The sequence below is a fragment of the Sceloporus undulatus genome, chromosome 6 (assembly GCF_019175285.1).
Source record: "Sceloporus undulatus isolate JIND9_A2432 ecotype Alabama chromosome 6, SceUnd_v1.1, whole genome shotgun sequence".
In the NCBI taxonomy this organism is placed as follows: domain Eukaryota; kingdom Metazoa; phylum Chordata; class Lepidosauria; order Squamata; family Phrynosomatidae; genus Sceloporus; species Sceloporus undulatus.
In genome coordinates this window covers 121,133,580-121,159,232 of record NC_056527.1, presented here as the reverse complement: position 1 = coordinate 121,159,232, position 25,653 = coordinate 121,133,580, and the positions used below count along the sequence as shown (strand labels likewise).

General features: G+C 42.6%; 2 protein-coding genes across 4 annotated transcripts in view; both read right to left on the bottom strand.

Moving 5' to 3' along the window:
- Positions 1–13,959, bottom strand: part of GFPT1 (glutamine--fructose-6-phosphate transaminase 1) — a 31,953-nt gene extending 17,994 nt beyond the window's left edge. Inside the window, exons 1-8 of one of the 2 annotated variants that reach the window (XM_042477476.1) lie at positions 13,703–13,959; positions 6,446–6,553; positions 5,835–5,942; positions 5,134–5,259; positions 4,000–4,058; positions 1,960–2,094; positions 1,182–1,243; positions 686–765 (exon numbers count right to left, since the gene is read on the bottom strand). In XM_042477476.1, the coding sequence (XP_042333410.1) occupies positions 686–765; positions 1,182–1,243; positions 1,960–2,094; positions 4,000–4,058; positions 5,134–5,259; positions 5,835–5,942; positions 6,446–6,553; positions 13,703–13,709 (685 nt within the window). In that variant the 5' untranslated portion in view covers positions 13,710–13,959. The remainder of the gene's footprint in view (positions 1–685; positions 766–1,181; positions 1,244–1,959; positions 2,095–3,999; positions 4,059–5,133; positions 5,260–5,834; positions 5,943–6,445; positions 6,554–13,702) is intronic. The other variant, XM_042477477.1, reaches the window with a different exon arrangement.
- Positions 13,960–16,132: 2,173 nt separating this feature from the next.
- On the bottom strand, positions 16,133–23,801 carry NFU1 (NFU1 iron-sulfur cluster scaffold). 2 transcript variants are annotated; one of them, XM_042477479.1, is made up of 8 exons: positions 23,671–23,801; positions 22,249–22,352; positions 21,572–21,707; positions 20,895–20,961; positions 20,188–20,302; positions 19,779–19,842; positions 18,083–18,257; positions 16,133–17,454 (listed from the first exon to the last, which is right to left on the bottom strand). In XM_042477479.1, the coding sequence occupies exons 1-8, from the start codon at positions 23,715–23,717 to the stop codon at positions 17,407–17,409; spliced, it is 756 nt and encodes a 251-aa protein (XP_042333413.1). In that variant the 5' UTR covers positions 23,718–23,801; the 3' UTR covers positions 16,133–17,406. The 2 variants fall into 2 exon arrangements, with proteins under 2 accessions (XP_042333413.1, XP_042333415.1); XM_042477481.1 differs by lacking the exon at positions 21,572–21,707.
- Between the last annotated feature and the right edge of the window lie 1,852 nt (positions 23,802–25,653).

The following is a 25,653-nucleotide window of genomic DNA, read 5'->3' as shown; positions in this document are numbered from 1 at the left end:
CAAAAGGTTTGTCTTAACAGGGTTCCCAAAACATGCAGCATTCAAGTTCTGAGAAGTGTATCCCTGTCATAAACAGTGATGCTAGGGACCGCAGGTACACAACAAAAGCTGGGTATCTCTTTCACACACCTTCCTACACCAACAATGGCTACTTTGGCACTATCAGTTGTTGCTGGGCAAGATCTTGTAATAAATCATAACACAGAGACTGGGGCAAGCAAAGGTAGGAAGGCCAGCACAATGGATAGAGATACCCTAGAACTGAAAAGACTCGGCTTCAAACCTCTGGACAGTCTTAGGCCTAAGCTGCCTGAAAGAGCTGTTATGCGGACAGAAGGAAACAGTCCCATCAGCTCTGCAGGAACAGAGGATTCAGAGTTCAATAAAGGCTGGCCCCGTACACTGTTTTAGGGGGTTTAAAGCTTAAACAGACTTAAGACTGAGGACAGAACGGCATGAAACTTGGAAAATTCACCTCCAAATGCCCCTAAAAGTGCCCTTTAAAAGCAAATTTGAAAAAACAGCTGGAAACCATTACACATTCATTACTTTTTAAATGTGACTTTGTTACATTCTTGCTATCCTCAAAAGTAATTGATTCCAATTAAAGTTGTTAAATATAACTCATTCTTTCCAGCCGAAGCTTCTCAGAAAGGGGAAAGGGGACTGCAGATTTGGCATTTACCTGTTCTGTAAAGGATTGGGATGTGGTCCGTCGAAAGCTTGTGCTCACTCCGCACTCCAATAAGCAAAGGGCTTCCCCTTCTGGAAATAAAAAAGGACATCCAGCTCTTAACTGATGCAGACGCTGCTCCTGCGTAAGTCATTCTATTTAGTGGTCAACTGGTCAGACCTACAGCTCATCCCAACCAACCATTGTGCAGTAACTGAAGAGTCTGCACAGCCAAGAATTGGCACAATATTCTGGATTTAGATGATTTGTTCAGTTGCATAAATTCACCTGCTCTGCCCTGAACTGGTTTTTTTTAACCCCAGTGTTAACCCCAGTGTTACCTACCCTTTATTGTACTGCATATACAACAAAGAGTAGGTAACACTGGCCTGAAGATAGCAAGGTGAGGAACAACAACAAATAAGACAGCACATAGCATCAGTTAAAAGAGCATATTGAGCTAAATAAATAAATACTTTAAAAACCATTACATAGGGATAATATTTACCTGGTACCAACTGCTTGACCAGGATAGTGAACACTTTTGAATACGAGGGCAAATGCACCTTCCTTGCAAGGGGAAAAAAGCAAACATATGTTTTACTTTTTAGTTGCATTATCAAAAGATCCAAGAACATGCACATATACGTACCAATGCAAAATGCTGTGTGAATTTAGAAAGCCTGTTACCAGCACATTTACATGATAGTAACCACATACTGGATGTATAGCAGCAAGACAGTGAGCTAAGAAGACTCAAGTTCCTCCTTCATTCAAGAACAGCATGCCTTATGAGAGCTAATGGCAGTTGGCAGAGACAGAGGAAACACAGGCTTTGCCACTTTCTAAACATGCACTGATTGATGCCTTGGGGCCACGTATTCCACAGGTTGAGGTTGAGAGAGTTAGTTCCACTTTACAAGGCTATCACATATGTAAAAGCTTGTATCTGGAGGAGTATGTTGTGTGTTATGACACAAACATACACCATTAATCATGATATTCTCTAAACTAGACAATGAAATCAGCCCCAAGTTGGTGAACTCCCTGAACTGACATCAACCCAGCATCAAGTTGACCCTGGCCCTCACCAGCCGGGACTAAGTGGCCCTTTGCTCACTAAAGGAGCTCCAGAGAGAAAACTCAGGTTTATACTGATCATCAACTGAACAAGTACTGAAGCCCCACTAATGGAAAATAGCAACATGTTTGGCGGGGGGAAATCTTGACTTTTAAAGAGTCTATGATTTTTACCAAAAATACAATACAATACAACATAGACTTACTAGCTGTTGGATGACTCTTTCTACCAAAGTGGTGAAGCTGATATCATCACTTTCACGATTGTCATACATGTATTTGACAAGTTTAGCAATGGTTTCTGTATCAGTCTCAGACTCAAATTCGTATCCTTTGCTTTCCTGAAAGAAAATGAAGAATTACTACTACTGCCGGAGCGAAGAAGAGGATCACACAAACAAAACGCATATAGGAACCGAAGCGATACTGCCAACACTCAATGAGAAAAAGTACATCCTACTATCTGCATAAAAATGACCATTGCTCCCAAGACTCTGCACAATTAGCTCTAGTTTTTTAAACACTGGCCCAACTTCAATTGTTTTAAGACATCATGCACAGGGAAAACAACAGATGCCATCATAAAGCCAGATAGTCCCAACTTAATTGCCTACAGAAAGTGGACATTCAATGCAGTGCATATTTTAGTGCCATAATTAGCTCAAATCCTTTCTGTCTTCTAGAGAACATGAAAAATTCCAGGACAAAACCTATTGCCTGTGGCTGCAAGCCTCGAAAAAAGGCTTCTATAACTCTGAATGCATTTAGTGTGGCATAACCTTTTGTGGACTAGATGCCATCTTTTATCAGATGAAGCTCAGGAGTGAGAAAAGTTAAAGAGTAGTGCAAACTAAGTGACCCACTCACACCAGTATTTACTGTAGCAAAACTATCCTTCCAGCTCCGGGATCTTTATTTAACAACCGGGTGGAGCAGAGGCCAGAAATCCATGTCAGACCAAAGGGAATGGAAATAAATTTGCTGATAAAAATCTAAAAGTAGCTTCATGCTGTAGCCTCCCTTTGAAGCCTCTTCATTTCACAGACAAAACCTGAAGTCTTTTAAAAAGTACATGTGTTCAATGACCGATTTAACAAACGATGAACTGTGGCCTCCTAGGTTTCTCTTGCAAAAGATTTTCCTCCATGCTTTAGTACACACAACCCTTTCGATCAAACATTCATAAAATGAAAGCATCAGCATAAGTGCAAATAGTATCTGCTATAGGTCTGTTCATCACTGGGCCTGAAAATTCTGAATTGTTATTACACACTACTAACTAATACCCACTTAATAAAGGGGTGGGCAAAGTGTTTCAGCCAGCATTCTTCAACATTGGCTTTGCTGGGTCAGACTAATGGAGCTGCAGTTCAGCAACATCTGAAGAGCCACGTTGTGACCATTGCAACTTATTCAAATAAGACATTTTAATGTAGATGAAATCTGTAGCAAAAGGGCAGAGGGTTGGATTGGATGGCCCTTGGGGTCTCTTCCAACTCTATGATTCTAATATTATCTTTGACACAGTTATAATACAGCGGGCCCTTGGTATCCACTGTGGTTTGGTTTAAAGACCCTCTAAGGATAACAAAATCTGTGGATGCTCAAATCCCATTATATACAATGGTGTAGTAAAATGATACCCCTTACATAAAATGGTAAAATCAAGGTTTGCTTTTTGGATATGTGTGTGTGTGTGTGTGTGTGTGTGTGTGTGTGTGTATGTATTCAAGCTGTGAATAATTGAATCCATGGATACAGGGGGCCCTATTACTATTTAGCACTATCTGCATACATGAAAGAATGACTCAACATAGGTCAGTTGTAAAGTACTTGCTTTCTATGCAAGGTCCCTTTTTAATTTAAGCAACTTCTAGGCAGGACTAGCAAAGACCTCAATCCAAAACCCTTAAAAAGCTGTACCTATTTAGCGACTGACTCTGTGTAAAGAGCTTCCTATGTTCCTCGGACACTTTGCAAAACAGAGAGAGCGATAGTTCTGTCCTGAGGAATTTACCAACTAACTGCCCCTTCGGCGCCTTATGAGCAGCTTAGCTCTTAAAAGAGATATTTATAAGCTGTCTGACGAACCAGTTAAAGTGCGACTGTATTTCTCTTGCTACTCCCCAAAGAACTATACTTCTGAAATAAAATTACCAAGGACACATGACTTTTGCAGCGTTAAAGCTATAAGCAGATATAACCATGTTAGAGGTTTAACCCACAACAGAAGAAACCTTACTTACCAGGAACTTCTTCAGATCCTTGTAGTTTGTGATAATTCCATTGTGGATAACAATGAATTCTGAAAAACATTTATAGCTAAAATCATAAAATGGTTCCAAGAGCATTTAAAAAGACAGAAGAGAAGTGATTTGCTCAGAGACAAGACATCCTTTGCCTGGTCAAGCCAGCATCACAAATCACTAGCACCTGATATGTGGATGGTTTCATTCAATAAACGTGGAGACACTCAACTTAAGTACCTTTTCTGCTTGATTACTTGACTTAGAGAAGTTTAATAACATTGGCTGGCTCCAACTGTAATATTAATGTACTTTATCCCATTTACAGTTCAATTTACTAATGTAAGAGAAAATGTAGGCCATCTTCCCTGTGGACCATTACTCCAAATTGCTTTCTGTCCTAGCTACACCGGAAAGGACGGTTGTCCGTGTCAAAGAGACTGTATTCACAATACACAAGGTAGCAAGCAGTTTGACTTTGGTCATGACGACTCTTCAGGATTAAAATATTTGACAGATTAAAGCTCACTATTAGCAGATTAATAGGAATTATAACCCATGCTTGTAAACTGGGTAATGCTTACTAAGAGGAGAATGTTATAGCGATCATAGCTGTGTCCCAAATCACAGATTTGTATCAAATCATTGAGTCCTCACATTTAAGCTTTGCTGAAAATTTCTGTATATTTGTGAAGGATTTAATCTGTAATTATTCTGGAATGAAGTGCTTGTTTAAAAGGCTATTTTAAAAGTATTGTGAGGTGTAAGCATTATGCACATGCAGAGGGAATTTTGGCTAGTTGTTATATACCGCTTGGAATAGCGGTATATAAATAAAACATATTATTATTATTATTATTATTATTATTAAAGATTAAGGATTTCTGTTTAAGGCTCAAGGCTTAAATTCTGTTTCCCAGCATGCAACTGACTGTTGGTTTCTTTTGTTTCTGAAGCCTGTGAATAGCCCTCCCCTAAATAAAAATGGTAAGACCACAGAGAATTCTTTCTTATACCTCTTCCTTACTCACATTGTGTTTAAGAGAGATTAGTACATCAGATTGGCTGAATTCTTTAAAAGCACCAAGGAACCAGCAATGACCCAAAATGACTCTGAGCCCAACCATGTCTTACCGTTGTTTTTATCTGACCGCTGAGGGTGGCTGTTGACAGGGTTGGGCTCGCCATGGGTAGCCCATCGGGTATGGGCAATGCCAAGATGCACATCAAACTCAATGTCTAGGTCCATGTCTTGTTGCTCTGCGTGGAGAAAAAAGAATTTTAATTCATAAAGTAAGCATCTATCAGGACTAGCATAGTGTAGTGATCTGAGCATTGGATTACAGCTCTGGAGATCAGGGTTTGAATCACCACTCAGCCATGGAAACCCATTACGGGGCCTTGGGCAAATCACTCTTTCAGCCTCAGAGGAAGGCAAAGACAAACCCCTTCTGGACAAATCTTCCCCCCAAAAAAACCCCTGCAATAGGTTGGCCTAGAAACGACTTGAAGGCACACAAGCATCTTTCTGCTCTTCCTTAAACAGAGGAACAAGACTCAGTTGCAACCCCTTGAGCAGCTTCTTATATTCATTAAACTGATTATGTGTGTGGGTGAGATTTGTCCTTGTTCCACCAACAATTTTTCCCTTGGGAACTGTATTTTTAAAACAAACCAGGAAAAGAAACAAAATTCTCATTTAAAACACTTATGGATATAACGTATGATGGGAAGGAGGTGTGTGTCTGTATGTGTATTTCACAATACACTGCATGATGGCCCCTGAATGGTATTGAGGCTACCAAAAGAAGAAAGGCAGAGGAGAGGGTACTTACTGTTCACTTCTTCATCCAAAGCCTTCACTTTTCCCTTCTTCTTGATGAGCGTAATTTTGCCAGCATTGGCCTCCCAATCTTTATCGTTACCGGCATCAATTCCAACTCCTTAACACATAGAAAGTTGGAAGAACAATGGATCACACAGGTGCACACAAAGAAGCTACAGCATGAACAATCCAGCTTTCTGAGGACATGACAGCTATAATTTTCTTCCACGTTCTAGAATAAAAGTACAGAGTCTCTGAATATACATTAACGGCCTTGAAAGTTTCCAAGCCAGAAATGACCTAAATCCACTTGCTAGTTCCAATGGAAATTTGTGAAGACAGCACTTGCCTAAGTGACCCTGATTGAAAAGCTCTACTCGGGACTAAACTAAGTCTAAGATTCAATACGGAAATCCGCATAACTCTAAACTATGGTTTATAGCATGCTGTCAGCCCTCCAGGTGCTCTTGGACTTGCCAGCCAACAACAGCTGGAGGGAAGCATGATTCGCACCACTGGTTTAGAGCATGGGAATGCAGCCACCGAGAGCACTTTTGTCAGCTTAGGCACAAAAGCACATTTACAAGTCAAAATAAGCCAATGAGGAGGGAAGCCACTTACCTGCAGAGTCATAGCCTCTGTACTCCAGCCTCTGCAGACCCTTAATAAGGGTCTCCAGGATCTCCCGTCTTGTCCGAGGAACATGGTAGTTCAGGTAAGCAAAGATGCCTGTGAGGCCAATTTAAAATGGAAAGAGAAATGAGATTAGGTGAATTTTACTTCCCATTGTAACAAAAGTACCAGCTCCCACATCCATTATATCCATTAACGGATAGTAACAATATCCATTAGTATGGTGCATCCTTTCTTTGTACAGAACATCACAAGCCACACTCAGGAAGATCATGGTTACCTTTTTTGCAACATCTCTCTTTAAGTATTACCTTTTTTAAAAAATAAACAAAACACCACCATCACTATCATCATCACCATTATTATTCTACCTATTCCAATATATTGTTCAAACTCTGCAAAGTAGAACTGGTTTATTAAGCTCAGTAGTCTTTCAATATCTTTGATTTAGTCCTAGAAAATCTAGCTAAGATTTCGAATTTCTGCCCCTCACAACTGCAGAATCTAAGCTTTCTCCGCAGCATAACCTTCCCACCAAAACCATTTAGGAGGAAGCCTGGGATCTCCATGACTGATGGCATCTCTCTGGTTTTCACCTTTTGAACACACATGCAACCATTTGTAGGAGACATCAAGGTTTGCTATCAGTGAAACTCAGAAAGAACAAACTACAGTCAACACTGTTGTTTCTACTTCTCGGCCACAATAAAACAAGCTACCAAAGTAATAGCACTGCCTGCTCAAAATGGCCTCTGCCTTGCAGGAACCTCTCTACTAAAGGGCATCATATAATACTCGCAGCCTCTTGCAACATACTGCAAGGTACATGAGAAGGAAGGAATGGCAAGAGGAAGACAAATAAAGGAGGAGGAAGACAAAAAGCTAGATGAATCATTCTTAAAATGCCAGTCCTTCAGGATTATGAAAAGGTTACCAATTGCAGTCAATAAGGAAATGTCCAGTTAATCACAGGCAAAATGTTGGAAACTTTGCCCCAGCGACCAAAGCAAACCCTTTTTACTCAGGAAAAGTTGTCCAAGAGCCGCCAAATACAAAGAGACAAATGGATATGGGTCCTAAGCAAAGCCCCCTTTCCCTCCGCCGTCATTTACTATGTTTTAATATGTTTTTTAAACAGTTTTAATTTAGTGCTTCTATTAGAATTGTCTCTCTGGGACTGAAGCCATTCTGGATTTCAAAGACAGAGGTCTGTTATCCTCAAATCCAGACTGAGCCTCAAAACCCTCAAAACCACTTCTAGCAGCAAACAATCTTGCCCCAGGAGAGACATTGTTGTTGTTGTGTGCCTTTAAGTCTTTTCCGACTTATGGTGACCCTAAAGTGAACCTATCATGGGTTTTTCTTGGCAAGATTTGTTCAGAGGAGGTCTGCCATTGCCTTCCCCTGAGGAGGCTGAGAGAGTGTGACTTGCCCAGGGTCACCCAGTGGGTTCCATGGCCAAACTGGGAATCGAACCCTGGTCTCAAGAGTCATAGTCCAAGACTCGGACCTCTACATCACAGGACACACTACTGATCCATTTGATATTTCTACCGCTTTAAATAACAGAACAAGTACATCAGTCTGCAGAAAGCGTGATTCTTGCCTATGACTGACCATACAGTTGTATCATCTTATTGCACACTCTGTACTCCAAAGAGCACTTACTCATGGCATAGCTCTGAAAGACACAGGGAAAGGAGGAAGTGGAAAAGTTAAAACAGGGCACAAGGAAACACATCCAGTCTTTCAGCAGATGAATAATCAGATCATAGTCCATAACCTCAGTGCCTCTTCTACATATAAACTCTGATAAAGTCACTTTGCAAACAAACCCCCAGAGATCACAAGACAACACAAGTTCTCACAAATTGATCTATATAGATTTCATCAGTTGACCTTTTAAAAGGAGCCAACACTTGGCAAGTCAAAACTCTGTGGCCAATGGCCTGGGAGAAAGCATTACTTGCCCTAGTTGGCTGAACAAATGGGGCATTTACAAACCAGAGATAGCATGATAAGAGCCACTGTGGGCTAGGAGTCTGAGCACTGGGCCATGGCTCTGGAGACCAGGATTCAAATCTCCGCTCAGTCGTGGAAACCCACCACTTTGGGCAAGTCACACTCTCTCAGCCTCTGAGGAAGGCAAACCCCACTGAACAAATCTTGCCAAGAAAGAAACACAACATGATGGTCACCAAAAGTTGGAAACTAGATGAAAGCACTCAGCAAGAATGGTATACTGCTGATCTTACAAGGATTAACCTTAGTCTCAGTCCCATTCCTATCTTCTTTCCTGATGGGTTTTTCAGCAAGACAATTCTGTTTTATAAGATGTTTGCACTAACAGCAATGCAGCTTTAACAGTATTACAAATGGCAACTGAGTGTGCATCTAGTCTCTTTGGTCTTTAAATGCCGGATACGTATGATACACACAGTCACCAGAGTGTTGTTCTATGGAGCTTTTCACATAAAGAAGATAAGAGCCAGTGCGTTAATTTGGAATTTATGGAGGAACATAACGTCTTCCAGATGTTTTGGACATTAAGTCCCATCAGATCCAACTGATGGTGAAGGGTCAAAGGAGTTGGCTGAAAACACATAGAGTCAATGGGATGGAGAAGACTGTCACACACAAAAAGCAAATTACATGGCTATTCTTTGAGATCGCAGAAGTAGTACACAGTGGTTAGTGATGTCTCAGTGACACACTTCCAGCTACAGACAAGATAAAAAGAAGGAATAACACAAGAATAACAAAAACAATCTTACATCTGGGTACCACTCTTGCTAGAAAACCAAAAGTCAGAAATGCAAAGATGCTCAGCCATGAGAAGCAATAACGGTTAAGCTAATTTCTCACTGCAAATCAGCTCTTTAGAACGCAGATTAAAAAGAGGTGGGTTGTGTTTTGTTTAGTTTAGTAATCTAATCTGGAAGCCAAACAAGTGGCATAGCTCTCCTTTTTCTTGAACAAGAAACTGTTCAATGGGATGAAGAGAAGCGGTAGAGCTCTGTTCCAAGAAGTGGATTGGGAACTAAAGATCACATCCCAACCTCAACTAAACTGGATGAAGCAGTTGACATCAAGATATGATCAGATGACAGAATGAAACAAAGAAAGGGCAATGTGAGAAAAAGGAGAAAAGATTACAGAAACCCACACACCACAAACATTAGACCCGGGACCAATCCTGGCTGCCAAAATGAAGAGGAGGAGATACTCTCTGGATTTGTTAGTTGCCATAAAAATCCTTTTGCTGAATGAATGATTTAAGACTTATTTCAGTAAAAAACAGTTTTCGTAAATCGCAACAGTTGGGAAGAATTCATCTCAGTTCTTACATTAAACGCCCTGACACTTTTCCCTGTGTTTAATCTAACTCCAATCTAGATTTTAATGTATGCCGGGAGTATGCTCATAACCAGAATAAGTTACCTACTGAGAAAAGCTCACAGTTCCACTCTCTTTTCTGCTACACAGGAAAAGGTTCTGGCATCTCACCTTAACCAGAAAGCCAACCCTTGGCATTTTCTCTCTGAACACCTATGTGCGTAATTCACCTTGCAAAAATGCCAGTAATCCCCAGATCTTTACATTATACCAGTTAATAAACAACCCTGTAGGATGTGTTCCCTCTTTTGCACTGCAATGACTTCAAACTGGTTCAGAGTATCCACACATTCAACTAAAAACCCAGCGTAGAGTCAGCTGCTGAGATTGTCTGGTCGCTGCTTCCTATTCTTTTGGAAGGAGGCGACACAAAATCCAGCCACCAGTTGTCTATCTTGGCTGTTGAGAACAAGAGATGAATTATACTGAATCAGCTGAAAAGCAGCTCAAATATAGAACTGTAAAGATAAAAATGAGGCTGCAATGGCTATGGACCCTACAGGCCCAAACCCACATGCGATGGAATAGGGACAGGCAACTCCAGAGGTTGGCAGGTTGCAGAGCATGGCTGTGGCTGCCATTTTGTCTGAGCGGAAGTGACACTCCATTACCTCTGATTGCCGTTTAGCCAATTTTCAGCAGGTTGTAAAGGCTATTCTACAGTCTTCTAATGTTGGTATTTTTGACTCCAAGCTAGTGGGTTTTTTAGTTGAAAGTTTTGTGGGGGGTGCTAAGGAATTTGGGAGCTCAGTGAGAGTCCAAAGGAACGCAACAGTTCTCTAAAAACCTTCATGCAACTTCCAATGTGCACAATGCTCATCCTTGCCATAGACTCTGCAAGCTGCACGCACCCAAAGATTGCATTTGGAAAAAGACACAACTGTACTTTAATCACAAGACACTATTTTTAGCAACAATGGCCTCTTCTATTCTTAGCAATGCCCCACTTTCCCTTTTCTGAGTCAAATCCACACAACATTAAATATACACAAGCAAGTTGTGGTTACAGCTCCTCTTCACTGTGCTTTCCAGAACGCTCTCAAATGGGAGACAAACTGTACTCCGAATAAAGCTCCATTATAACAACATTTGGGGAAAAAAGGGGGGGGGACAAAATGATTTATTCTAAGGATGATGAAGGAATACTTTGGGGCCAAACTACCTTGCACCATATTTATCTAGAACCATAGAGTTGGAAGAGACCCCAAGGTCTCTTTTCCTGTGGCCTGAATCTATCTAAACCCTAAAGCAAGGATGGGAACTTGTGGCCTTCAAAGTGTTTTAACTGCATCTCCCATCATGACTTATCATCAGCTACAATGGCTAGGACTAATGGGAACACCTAACTCTAAGGTAGCTAGATAGTTAAATTCATTTTTAAAAGTGGGTATCTGTAACCTTACTGTATAAATACATTGTCTTTTATATGTTTAATTGGGATGGTTCTCATTTTCAACATTCCCTTTTCTAGCTTCTGTGATGTAGCGGAAGAACATTTAAATAGCAGCTTCCACCCATAGCTCCCTGCTTCTGTGATAAAGAAAGAAATGACTTACAATCAGCAGACAGACATTACACAAAGAGGGGGAAATGGTATTAAAATGAACATTATTTCCCCCCCCCCCCCGCCCCCTAAAATCCCAGTGTATGGAAGGCAAAAGCAGCAATAGGAAGAGCCACAAAGGGGCAGAAGCCCCCAGACCAGAAGCGCCACTTCCATTTTCCATCATGAAATCTCAGCTTCAACCCAAGATGTGACAAAGGCAGATGGCATTAAACCTCAAGGAGAGAAAATCCTCACCTGCAGAACCTGCCTTTCTACCTGCCTTTCCATCATAATCTGCATAGTCCAATTTCGCACTCGCTGCCGTTATCTCTACTGACTCCTTGCTACCAATTACACTTCTGACCATTTAACATATTGTAATTTTCTCAAGCGCAAGGGGGAAGCGGCAATGAGAGCAAATGGGAAAAATAAACCACCAGGAAGGGAATATGGCCAAGATGGCTGCCCTGGCGTTTGTATCAATTGTGGCGTTAATCTAGACTAGAATCTAGATATCTCATTAATGGTCACAGTTACTCTCATTCAATGCCTGCATCGGGGGAAAGTGCAACAGCATCCACAGAACAGCCACATTTTTATGGGGCCAACCCAAATGTACATTGAAGCCAATGGAGCTTCAAAAGCTTGCAACGTTTATATTGTGTGTTTGGGTTGGCCCCATAAAGGTGTCACACTGTCTTGTGGGTTTGGGATGCTGCAAAACTTTATAGCTGCTACAGGCATTTAATCACAGTAACTGCCACACCTTTCATTTAGCCCTAAGGAGGCTCAAGGCACCTGCTAACAATCATTGTAAAGAGGCACAGGGATTTGAAATGACAGCAGCCCTTCTAATAAAAATATGGGGTATGAGTGTTGAACTATGACTCTGGAGACCAGGGTTTGAATCCCAGCTCGGCCATGAAACCCACCAAGTGACCATGGGCAAATCACATACTCTCAGCCTCAAGGGAAGGCAATGGCAAACCTCCTCTGGACAAATCCCCAGGATGCATCTTCTTGCCACGAAAACCCCAGGATGCATTTGCCTTTAGCAGGAAATGACTGGAAAGCACACACAACAACAACAACAACAACAACACAACGCTGGTGGTATTTTGTGCATTTGGGTTGGCATCATAAAGGTGTCGCTGTTTTGTGGATTTGGGGTGTTATTGTTCTGTACACCTGATACAACCCTTGAAGGAAAGCAACTGTGACCCTTCACTAGACATCTAGATTAGATAGGTTTCCCACAGCCCTGGGGCAGGCATTTCAAAGGACAAGAGCGCTTCTAATTAAATAAGATTCATCATCATCATCATCATCATCATCATCATCATCATCTCGCCACCACTCAAGGAGGAATACAACAATCCAAACAAGTAACAGGCATTTAATTACAGTAACTGTTATAATTAGATATTAATATAGTGATATTATATTAATAGAGAAAAGATATTAAATCAATATGGAGCAGATATTAAATATATGTAATTTTATCTATCTACACACACATATATATCTTTCCATAGGCCTGGGGGGCTACTTAAAACCACCATAGCTCTTCTAATTTAAAAAATAAAAGATGCTTAATAATAATAATAATAATAATAATAATAACATCCTGCCTTTTCTACAACTTGGAAGAATCCAAAAATCCAGGCAGAGAAGAGGCATTTCATTCCAGCAACTGGGACAATTAGATACTAAACACACATAAACTTACAATATATTGAATTATATATAAAACAATGTTATAACATTATAGACATATTAGATATTTAATACACACAATTTTATCATATATTGTGTTATATATTGTATTATATATTACAGATTAAATATAGATAATTTTATAACACATGTTACATTATATCATGTACATGTCTATTATACACATTACATAGACCTAACTGTGTATCTCAATTACTCTCTTCTTCTCAAGGCTGAAGGCGCCTCTCCATTCCCTATGAACCTGGGACAGGGGCTTAAGGAGAAATAAAAGATGCTCGATGATGATGAGGAGGAGGAGGAGGAGGAGGAAAACCATCACAATGGCCCGCCTTTGCAATGCCCAGCCTGGCAATGGGCTCCAGGCGGAGTACCCAAGGCTTGCTGCCCTCCTCCTTTTGGTGCAGGGCTCCCCTATTTCCAAGGGAAACAACCCTGGAGAAGAAGGGCCCCTGGGGGCCATGCCTTCCCCGGAGCCTTCCCCCCTCAGCCCTCCATCCCTCTCTCCTTTCCCCCTTCCTTCCTTCCTTCCTTCCATCCATCCCTCCTTCCTTCCTTCCTTCTCTCACCGCACATGGTGCCTCTGCCTCCTCCTCCTCCTTCTTCTTCTTCCCTGCCTGCCTTCTTGCCTTCTTCCTTCCTTTCTTCGGGGGCCGGACTGAGGCTGAGTGTCGAGGAGGGCCCTCCTCCTCCCGCTCCCAGTCCTGGGCCTGGCGTGGGCGCCGGGGCCGGGCGAGGCGCGTCAGAGGCGGGGCGCGGCCTAGGCGGGGCCCAGGCTCCAGCTGCGGCCTACCATTGGGCCTCCTCCTCCTCCTCCTCCCAGGCCCGGCCCCAGGCTGGCCTTCCCCGCCCAGGCCGAGGACGTGGCACCAGGATCCGCCGCATGATCCGCCTCGGCCCCGCAGGGAAAGGCAGGCCCCAGGGCCCTCCTCCTCTCAGAAGAGAACCAGGAAAGGGCCCTTTGTGAGGGGGAACGAATGGCTGGGAAGAAACTGCATCATCTCCAGCGCCATTCATTACTATTAAAGAGAGGAGGCTCCTCTCAGAGAACCAGGAAAGGGTCCCTTTATTAGAGAAGGCCTATTCTGATCATTGTCTTGTAGATGATGTCTCCTCCTCCTCCTCCTCCACAGAGTGGCCATGAGGCCAGGTTGGCTCAAAGGAAGCCCACCACAACCACAACCACGTTGTGTTTATTGCCATTGCCCCAGCTGAGTGTTGTTGCCCAGGTGCCCAGGAAAAGGGGCTGCTTTGCCAAGAGGCCGCTTTCGCAGCTGGATATGAGGGACTGCCTCTTCCTCTGGACACCTTTCCATCTGAAGCAGGAAAAGCCTGGCATCAGCAGCGGAGAAGGTCTGGTTCTTACATGTTGTTTTTGTTGCTATGAATGTTTCCGACTTGAAGACTGGGACGGACACACATCATCATATAGAGACAAGGCATGATGGGCCAGAACTCAACCTCAGCTGTATTGCTTCCAGGTGGGCTTCTGCACTGAGAAAGAAGGTGGACCCACTCCAGCCCAGAACAAACATGGACTCTGCTTCTCACCATATTTGGAACCCTTACCTCTGGGCTACTTGGCTCACAAGTCCTTTATGGCCCCCTCCCACAAACACACCGGCCAAGCACCCAAAGTGTCGCCTGCGTCAGAGAAAGAGCCAAGAACAATGGCTGGATGTTATCTGATCGACGCGTGGAGAGTTCCTGGAGAGGAAACGGTGGCTGATGCAATGGTTGGAACAGGATTTGCCTTGTTCCGGCATCCTTTTAAAGTAAACCACAAGGAAATGTAAATACAAGGCGTTTGTTCCACTTGCTTTGGAGAGCGCTGAATTACATAACTCTTGCATTTCCAAGCCCATCTAGCCTCTACATTAGGTTTCTCTCTCTCTGCATCTCTGTATTCTTTCCATCTGCAGAAAGGAATATTGTCCAAAAAGGTGTTTTGCTGATATTTCATCACATCAGATGTTATTTTGCCAAAAATAACCACAAGCAAAACGTAATACAGAGTTCGGTTTTCTTCCAGGAACTTGGAACAAAGCGACACCTTGTTAAAAGTGTTTCACCAGCAGCAAAGAACTGAAAGAACTGTTAACATGCAACCGAATCCTATCCCAGGACAAGAGTCACAGACCTGGAGTGGCATTGTGCAACAGACAAAACACATTTTGGTTCCATTTGAGTCTCATCTCTCTTCTCTAAACTCCTCATTGTTTTGCCAGGTCATGTAAGGGTTTGATGCTCCTAGACGCTCTTCTCTCACATTTCATATAAGAACAAGACATTCCCCATTGCTGATATAAGGATTTTCCTGTGAAGGCAGCTGCCCTGAGCATGGCATCCTAAAATGCATTGCCACTATCCATATTGTACACTTCACTGTTTGGATGAAAAGGTGCTCAGGCAAGGAAGCAAAATGCTCTTTTCTGTCTTATGCCGAGGGGCCATGTCTCATATCCAGCTGCAAGGCTAGGCTATTGGCAAACCATCTCCTGTTCCTGAGCCCCTTGGCAACACTCAACTGGGGCAATGGCAATAAACATCATGCATCAGCAGAGGACCATTCACTTTAATGCAAAAAAAAAAAGGGATATTACTGATCCAAGAAAGGATATTACCACCCAGGATCTTGAAAGGCTGCCCTCCAATACTTTTTAGCTCAAAAGGCCCGCAAATGCGACCCTTATGAACCTCTATGGGGCCAGGTCAGTTAATGGCCCCCTTCTAGGACTGTTGCAGGCTCTGGGAGGTCTAGTTTGTTTGTTTTAGACAACCAGGGTGTTCAGAATATGCCAGCTCAACCCAAATTGGCCAAATGAGACCCTTAGAGGCTTCTGGGGAATTCAACCAGCCAATTTTTGGGCAGAGACACAAAACCAACCAGCCGCTCCGACTGCTGTAGGGCTGTGGATTTAGACTGACCAAAGCATTTACAAAGAACAGTACAATAAGCTGGATCAAAGGCTAAAAAGACCACATCACACACACACACAAGCGGTGGGTAATAGTGTGTATTTGACTTGTCTTGCCAAAGGTACACTATTGTGGAGTTGTGAATTTAACAGACACCAAGCCAAACACTGTTTCAGTTTTAACAAGCCAGCCATTGCCTGTACCTTGAAAACAGTATTCCTTTCAGAAGAAACTTTCAGTATGAACTCACAGAGTCATCATACATTTGCATTCAAGGGAATATAACAAGTTTATTCAAACTTGATTTACCTACAGCATGTTTTGCTGTTGCTCCCGGTAGGAATTCTGGTATCTGCTCTGCTAAATACTGCATTTAACATTTCATTAAAACAAGGCATAGCTTTGTACACTGTTGGCCTTATTCTCTGATTTTAACCCAGCAAATGAGTTAAGGCACCAGAGAATTCACACTCTACCTGTACATGATATGCTCACTTAAACATTGCATTCCCATTGGCAAAGCAGCTCTCCAATTTGTATTGAGTGAACTTTCTCCTACTTCTAGTTTCCTTAAGGAGTTTCAACTCACATATTCTTCTGGACCTAGAGGCACTTAATGAGGATTTCTTGAACCATAACATACTCTAATTATTGTTTCTTAATCAAAGCAACTAATTGTCTTGCTGTAATTAAGGTAGTCAGGACCAAAGGGATCAATTTTCTCCATGCGTCCAAGGTATACTAGTTAGATTCCAGTCCTCATATTTTAAGTCTGAAGATGATGGCATGAGGCCTGCCAGGGAGAGAAGGAGGACTCTTGAAGACTCCCCATCTAATAGATAGGGACTAACTACATTTTATTTGGTCAACAATCAAATGAAACTATACAGCCAAAGCTAAGGTTTAGATCACAGCAAACTTAAAAACCCAGCTTGGTATTTTCAGAAAACAGTCGTGTTCATTACAGCACATAGGAGAGGAAAGACACACATGTACTGACAGTAACGCAGAAAACAAAATGATCAGTGACTGAATTAGACCTCTAAAATAATGATGCATTGTTGATTTATCCCAATGTAAGCACTGTCTTCTTCTTCTTCAGGACATTTTTTAAATTCACAGCATTTATGAATGTCATATTCTGTCCAAAGTCCTCATTTCCATCCTTTTGTTCAAGACAACAGAAGATGCACACTTTAAGTAACACTTGTCTCCTCAGAATGAGAAAGCTGTCCAGAAAACAGTCCAACGGTCTGGAAAATGTGCAGAAGGTGGAGGTTATTTTGCTTTCTTACAGAGACAATAAATCCACTAAGAAAATAATTCCTTTTTAGAGTCCAAAGCTTCCCCTGATTCAGGTTGAGTTTGCTTCTTTTTCTTCTCCATCGTTATCGTCAACAACCTGAAAGACAAGAGAGTGAAATGAAGGCTGTGATTAATTCCAAACATCAAAACTCTGGGTGTCCAGATCCATAAGGTCCTCTTGAACACCGTTGTAGCTGACCATTAGATTCAGGTCACCAAAGTACAATTCATTCACTATAAAAAGCAGGCATGTGATTTTTACAATCAGAAATAGCAGATTATACATCAGGTAAAATGTTGCTTTTCTAAAGTTACAAACTGTGGTTTAGAATAATAGAAATATTAGAAAGAAATCACCCCGTAATTTCCTTCTTTCAATACCTCAGTTTACAGAGGTTTTTGTTTTAAGCCAAGGAATGGAATACCTTGCATGAGGACAGAGCTGGCCCAAAATCCTGAACATCTCCTGTACGCCAGTGAAGCATTTTTACAGGTCCCAGTTATATATGTAACCCTCCTACGCTTAAGGGCCATGTTACTGCCTCGGAAGTACCCTCTTTTTTTGCTATTAACAACTTCTTTGCAGAAAACAAATTAGTAGAAAGGTAGGAAGGATTTCTATGAAATGAAACTCATTGTTTTATCTTGCGTATGCTGTCTTGGATCTCTTCCAGGGGAAAAGGGAGGCCGTTAGATGCATGAAACGTCTCCCCAACGGTGCTTACCTGTTCCACACCTTCTACTTCTGGGATATAGAACTGCAACATGTTCTGTATCCCATTCTTCAGCGTTATGATGGAACTGGGACAACTTGTGCACGATCCTTGCAGTTTTAACTGCACAATCCCATCTTCAAAGCCCTTAAATATGACATCTCCGCCATCTTCCTGGACCGTTGGCCTGAGGAACAGGGAAGCATGTGCATATGGGCAAAATGTTTTGCAGATGCAACAAAACGTTCAAACATTTGTGCTAGATCTAGAAGTTGAGCTCTGAGTACCTCTACCCCATACATACGTATGTTTTTGCTCTTCTCTGCTCCCACTCTCACTTCCATACTTTCTCGGTTGCTTATACTGTACCTGGAGCAGCCTGTCTCCAGTAACCTACCAAAGCCACCTCCTCTTCCTTGAAACCTACCTCCCTCAAAATTCTGCTTACTTTATGTGCAAGTTCTCAGCCATGGAAAGCCTATGCCAAGAACAGACATGTCCGCAACTGGAATACATTATATCGCACCAGTAAGCTTTGCATACTGATTTGGACTATTCATTTTGCAAGGAGCTACACAGAACACTGGAACCTTTGCTCTTAGCAGCCCCTCCTCAACCTCACTTGGTTTCTGAAATGCCATGTGAACCTAGAAAGTCATGGGGTTTAGAATTTGTGAGTGTTTTCCTTTCCTTTCTTTTTTGTTATTAATGTTTCTTTCCTTTCTGGTTTAGCAGCATTTGTATTTAAAAACAAAACAAAACCACAAAGCCTTATTTTTTAAAATTATCCCTTTCTGCCATCTCTTGCGCAAAATCAGACCCAGATATGATGCCCTTTTCATATAAACTCCAGCCTCTTGGGTCGGATTCTGAAAACTGAGCTACTTACTTCAGCAAAGACCAACTCCAACCCATTTCTCTTACTACATAAACTAAAAGACAACATCACACAGAGATGCTCTGCCACGCTGAAAAGCTCCAAAGCTCTTGCACAGAACCTCTTTGTGAGTTTGCTTCAGAGATGAATTAATTTAGGGCTGCTCATATTTATGGCCACCATTACTGCCTTCTAGAAAAATCCTCTCCGTTCTCAGAAGCCGACAAACTAAAGCTTCCCATTCAGTGCTTCTTTACTCATTCTCAGTAAGAACTCAGTCTCTTCCTATTCCACATATATTGACCTTTCACTTCCCAAGAGACTTTCTGATATTTAGAAAAGAAACAAAGAAGGCTCTGTGTGCAGGACTGGCATACACTAAATTGCTGGATTGTGACTATTGACACAGGCACCAAAGTATAACGGTGCCCCTGTGAAGAGCTGTTCTGCTGTCCTTCCAGAGGAGGAGGAGGAGGGAAGAAGCAGCAATAGCAGACAGTTTGAAGACAAACTTCTAGGGCTTGGAACAATAAAGCTTACTATTACAGGATCACAGTATTGGAAGGGGCCTCAAAGACCAGTGAGTCCAACCTCCTGCTCTGTTCAGGATCTCCAACATGTAGCTGTCCAGACTCATTTTTGAAGGTGTCCAGAGAAGGAGACCCCACAACTAGGCAACTGGTTCCATTGCCAAACTAGAAACAATCTAGAGCCCTGCAAATGCTTTGGACTTCCTAACCCCACAGACGCTGACCACCAGCCATGCCTCCCCCAGGCTGTCAATCCTTGCTTTATGCCTTCAAATAAGAGCAAAGAAAAGTATGGCTGTACCTTATTCTAGTGTCCAGCAGCTCTTTTATCATTAATACGACTTCATCATCTTCCTCCGATGGAGCTTGAGTGGTTTATAAAAAGTAAAAACAATGTCCCATGTTAAAATCAGAAAATAATTGTAAGCGTGATGAGTGCAATACGGCTTCTCCTCAATATTTCTAGCAAAGACTGAAAACATACCAGGGAAGATTTCTGGAGTCCAAACTAAACAAGGTACAACTGGGATGTAAGCCTAACTAGGATGGGGGAGAAAGAGCTGCACAGCCCAATAGATCCAAATCATAGTCTTGCTCCAGCCAGAATTGTGGGGGATGAGGTACTTAAGTTCCTCTGATGGCTATTAAAAAAGAAAACAAACCCAGCTGACCTCTCCTTTGTGGACTTTTTAACACTGGCCCCTCCTTACCTGTGTCTGAACGAGGCGCCTCATCCGTAATGACAGGTAAGCCGGAAGCAAAGAAGTCCATAATGGTTGCATAAATGTCTGGTTTTATTAAGTTCCAATCCACATCCTCGCTTTCCTACAGAGATTTTGAGAAAAAGCTGCAGTTGTCATGCTACAGACTGTTGGCATCTGCTCCAGTAAAGGTAGGCAAAACAGTTGCCCTGAAACAGATGGTCTCCAACCCTCAGCTCCTTATGCATGCTAAAGATGACAACCTGAACTGAGCTATTTTTGCCAGTATACAGGAAAAGCCTATTCATTCTGAAACTGATTGTAGCAAAGCAGTTAGTCTCGGTGGGCATCAGCTCATATATACACACAAGGTCAGTTCAGACAATGAACTGCCACAAACTGAGGAGGCTTAACTACAGTTTGGTGCAAAGTTGGAACCAGCAAATCAGAATCAACTCATCTGCAAACTATGGCTTGTACCAATTAGTATCTGAAGTGAGGTCCAGGTCTATGTACAGTTTCTGGCACTACATAATGTGCTTAAAAATCGACACTAATCTTCTCTGCCTTCTATTTTTAACACGTTTTTAAGGCAAGCTTTGGAGAATGCTTTGGAGAACAATTGGGAAGGGAGCACATCTCCACTATAAGTCACTGCAGACTTTGTACAGGAATCTGCTCATGGCTGGAGCATAAACATCCAATTTGAGGCTTACCTTTGTGACAGTGATGAAGTCAGCTCCAAAGAAGATGCTTTTAACTCCTTCAATCCTGAAGAGCTGTCTATCAAGAAAGAAAGAAAAACAAAGTCTGTCCACACTAGAATTCACTGTGTTTCCTTTGCATTTGTTCACACATCTTAACTGCAGAACCTCAGAGGTGACAATCCTATCCATAATGTACTGGATTCAAGTAGTGTATATCCTTTATATACAGTGGGTTGGATGCAGACTTATTCAGGCTTAAGCATCTTCCACTGATTTTTGTGGGTTTACTGAGAGCTTGACTAAGTATGGATCCGATGAAGTCAGTCCCAGATCTTCTTGTCTTGACTTGTCTACTGCTATTTGTTAGTTGCACAGAGCGACAGTTATTGTAAAGGGCAAATTAAAGCTGGGGCTGGATTCTTTTGGCTTGTGATGAGTCCAAAAAATGTTGACCATCTAGTTTGTCTGTACACTTGGAAAGTTAGTTGTTTATGACATATTAAACGCCTAGATGGAGAGGAAAGGGGGCCAAGGAAAACTTGGTTTCCAGATATGCCTCCTGGCAACTCATTCCCAACACGAGTGAGTATAATGTAGAAATGTCTGTTTGGTTTGCCTTGATGCGCGTGTGATTTGCTCCTGGTTACTGGGTGAATCTGCAAAACAGTGACACCAGACTAACTAACCTTGCTAAGGGTGAGCAATACGTAGAAGCAGGAGAGGTGAATTCTATAGTTCTCGACTCCAAGACCGGTTTCCCTGGGATAAACTTCAGACTGTTTGGATTTGGGGTGTCTTGTGTCTGAATAAACATCGACCTCACTGAAATTTATAAAAGGATCAATTGAAGAACATTTCTGAAACAGCCCAAGTTCATTCAAACCATAGGAAAATATTGACACATCTAGCTGAGCTCTCTTGAACCAGACCAAGGAGGGTCCTGTTCTGCTTCTTTCAACATAGAAAGGATGTTAACTCCATCTTCCTCCCATTTTTTCTGGGGGGGAAGGCTCCTCTTTTCCCTCCTGGTTTTGAAATTTCCAAAAATCTCTATGCCACACCAATGGCTCCGAACATTAAGGTTCCTGTTAGCTACTGCTTCCCAGGTTGCAGAAGCAATTAAAGGAGAGACTATGTTAACAGGCAAGCCTTGCCCCTCTGACTTGGGACCTGAGAGCTTCCACAGAATAACAGTTGGGTTTTCACAAAGGCTGCTGGCTTCACCAGATTTACTCACGCCAATGTTCAAGACAAAGTCATGAAGGAGTAACTCCAGGGAAGGGAGAACTGTGAACTCCTTTTAATGGCATCCTCTCACAGAACTGTGGATGTCAACCATCATCGCAAAGGTAACAACACTCACCTGACTGTAGCACCGCAGGATGAATGGGAAACCTCTGGAGCGCAGCAGAGCGTGGAGGACGTCTGGTTGCCAGATTAACGCCTCTCAAACCCAAATGGCAGAAGCTGAAAGGAAAAGGAAGAGCCATTTTACAAGGAAAGTCATAATGCCAAACACTTTGAGTCTTACACCTCCGAAACTACCCTCAAAACCCAAAGATTTAGTGTAAAGGCCACAGCATCCTATCCTCCGCATTATAGCTGCATCTCCACTGCAGAATGAATAAGTCTGGCACTGACACAACTCAAAGCTATGGAATTCTGGGATTTATGGTTCAGGGAGATACAGTATTTAACCTTCGCTGCCAGACAGCTCTGGTGCTACGGCAAACTATAAATCTAAGGACGGCATAGCAATAGTTGTGCTCAAGATGAAGGACGTTTTGAAATTCCTCCTGGACACAAGGCTGAAATGTAGGACGTGTCCAGGAAAAGGAGGACCTCCAGTCGCCCCGGAGCAGGAGGAGCTGGGCAGCCCAAACACGGTCCTCCGCTCCCATCATCCCCCAAAAGACACTGGGGAGGCTTCTCTGGTCAAAATGAATGGGTTACTTTTAGCACAGAAAACGGGAGGTACTAAAACAAATGACAGAACTTGCCCATAGGGAATCCCCAAGGGGTTTTTTATTGTTTTTAAGTATTGCTGTGTACATTATGTGTTGTCTTTAACCTGTATGCTGTTGCACTTTGGTGCATTTTGTTAGCCGCCCTGATCGCTTGGAAGGGCGGGGTACAAATAAAAATTTTATTTTATTTATTTATTTATCATTGGGGAACATTTGCCCATAGAGAATCACTGAGGAATACTTTCCCATAGGAAATGTATTCCTCAGTCATGGGGACATTTGCCCACAGTGCAGCCATCCTTTAAGAGTTGCTCATAGAGAATCATAGGAAACAAGGGGGGAATAAGTGATTTCCCCAATGATTCTCTATGGGCAAGCATGGCTTCTCTATGGACAAGTACTGCCACAGAAAACAGGTTTGGAACTTGTGCTCCCATCATCCCCAGCTGGGCACTGAGGCAGCCCCAAGCTTAACTGGAACTCCAACTCCCATCATCCCCAGCTGGGCATTTGGGGCTTCCCCCAATTTGACTGGAACCCCCATCATCCCCCATGGACACTGGGGCTCCCCCATCCAGTTGAATAGCTGAGGCAAGGTATAGGCAAAGCTAAAGAGAAGCTGCCTTGGGAGGGGGGACTACTACTACTACAAATCCCAGAATCCTCCACGGTTTGGTGGCATTCTGGGAGTTGTAGTCCACCAAAAGGGCAGCCTTGACCCAAGCAGACCCGTTTGCCCCCTTAGAAGTCCGCCTTCCGTGCTTCCCTGCCTCCCTGCCACTCCTCCAAGGCCCCCAAAGGGCGCCTAGACCACTTACGAGCCCCACAGTCGCCCCGCCATTGCGACGCCCCTCGCCGACGCCATTTTGTCTCTTCGCCTTCAGGGAAAGCGCGGCGAGGACCCCTCAAGGCGGGCTGCCCTTCGCAAACGCCTGTCCGGATTTCACAGCTTTCTATTGGCTCTCGCCGATTACAAGTCCCACCTCCCGCGCCACGCCCACCCGTGCTTCTGCGCCTGCGCGAGTCCCGCCAAAGTGGTGCTTCCAGCGGTCTCTGCTGGCCGGCGATGGGAACTGCGGCTGTTTCCCTCCAAATCCCATTAAAAAGGAGAATCCAGACCATGAGCTGCATCTGCACTGCAGAAATACAATCCACTTTGACACCGCTTTAACTGCCATGGCTCCGTGCGATAGAATCTGGGGATTTGTAGGGATTTTTTTTGTTTTAAAAAGTAATTTTATTTTAGGTCAATCAAGACAATATACATGAATCAGAATCATAGAATAATAAGAACAAATTTGGCAATTCCAATAAAAAGCAACAATACAAATGGGCTTTTTGTAGTTTTCCAAGGCATTTGCCCTTCTCTGCCAGAGAGCACTGGCACCGAAACAAATGGCAGTTCCCAGGATTCCATAGCACTGAACCAAAGCAGTTAAAGCCAAGTCAAACTGTATTATTTGTACAGTAATGCCACTGCATTGCAGATTTTCCTTCTCCCACATATTTTAACATACAGCATGTGTATAATATTATATACTGTATATTATATATACTATTATCTAGTATCTTCAGGGTATATCATTATTATTATCATCATCATATTTATTTGTATCCCTCTCTTTCCCCAAAAACTGCGACTCAGAGCAGCTTCACGGCGTTAAAAAACAGTACAATTAAAAATGTGGGGGGAAAGTAAACGCGTTTAAAAAATAAAACTATATATATCATTTTTTTTGATACAATATAATACTTATTCACCGCTTGGAGTGGTATTACAAAGCAGTATATAAATGAAGCTGCTATTGTTATTGCTATTTATGTTATTCAGTGGAGATTCAACCCTAGAGCCCCATCCACTTTTAAAGTAAGGGGCATGTAATTTTAGCTATGTATGTGTTACGTATTTATTTATGTCTCCGATTGTAACCCTCCTTGATCCTTTGGAAAAGCGGGATATAAATGTAAAAGACCCATGATCTCTTCCCCTTTTATTCTGCTTTGCATTGAAGCTGCTACTAGTGAATCGGAAGAAAGAGGACCATCCAGGCTTGGCTTCCTTGAAATCAGGTTGTTTTATTTCACGAAGCAACACAACAGATTCCAGCTCTTCACAAAAAGACAACAGTCACCAAAGTGGAACAACAACACACTCCCGGCTCCAAACAGCTTAGTAAAGTCAGAGAGAGGTATATTTCCAACACCGTCAAGTTCTGGCTTTATATCAAGAGCAGCTGGGAGGACAAAATCATCATCACCACCATCATCATCATCATCATGACTGGTCCCATTATGACAAACCCATGATAACTCAACAATTGCACACTTTCAACAATTCAGAAGAAGAGGCCAAACCAGGCAGCGACCCATTCGCATGTCTTTCTTAAGACGCCACTTTGGTAAAGACAATCTGAGCTGCCTTTTGAATCACCTTTATTATGCGCATCTTACAAATCTGCGACAGCATTTCCTTCTTCCCTTCGGGATAAATTCCAAATTGCTGGTGTTTAAAAGTGATTCTCCAGACATTCCCTTTAAAGAAGTAGCCATTAAGAGATGTCCCCCCCCATTTTAACATCACAGCTGCTGAGAAGTCATTACAGTCAACATATTCCTGGGTACATACATACAAACGTCAACGAAAAGACGTAAGCCAAAATGAAAACCAACCCAACAAATGGACAAAAACAAAAGCCACCAACCCAAACGAACTCCGGAGGAATCGGAGTCACAAGAGAAAGAGAGAGAGAAAGAGACATGTTGTCTTGTGCCGAAATACTTGTGACTTTGATTGCAACGCC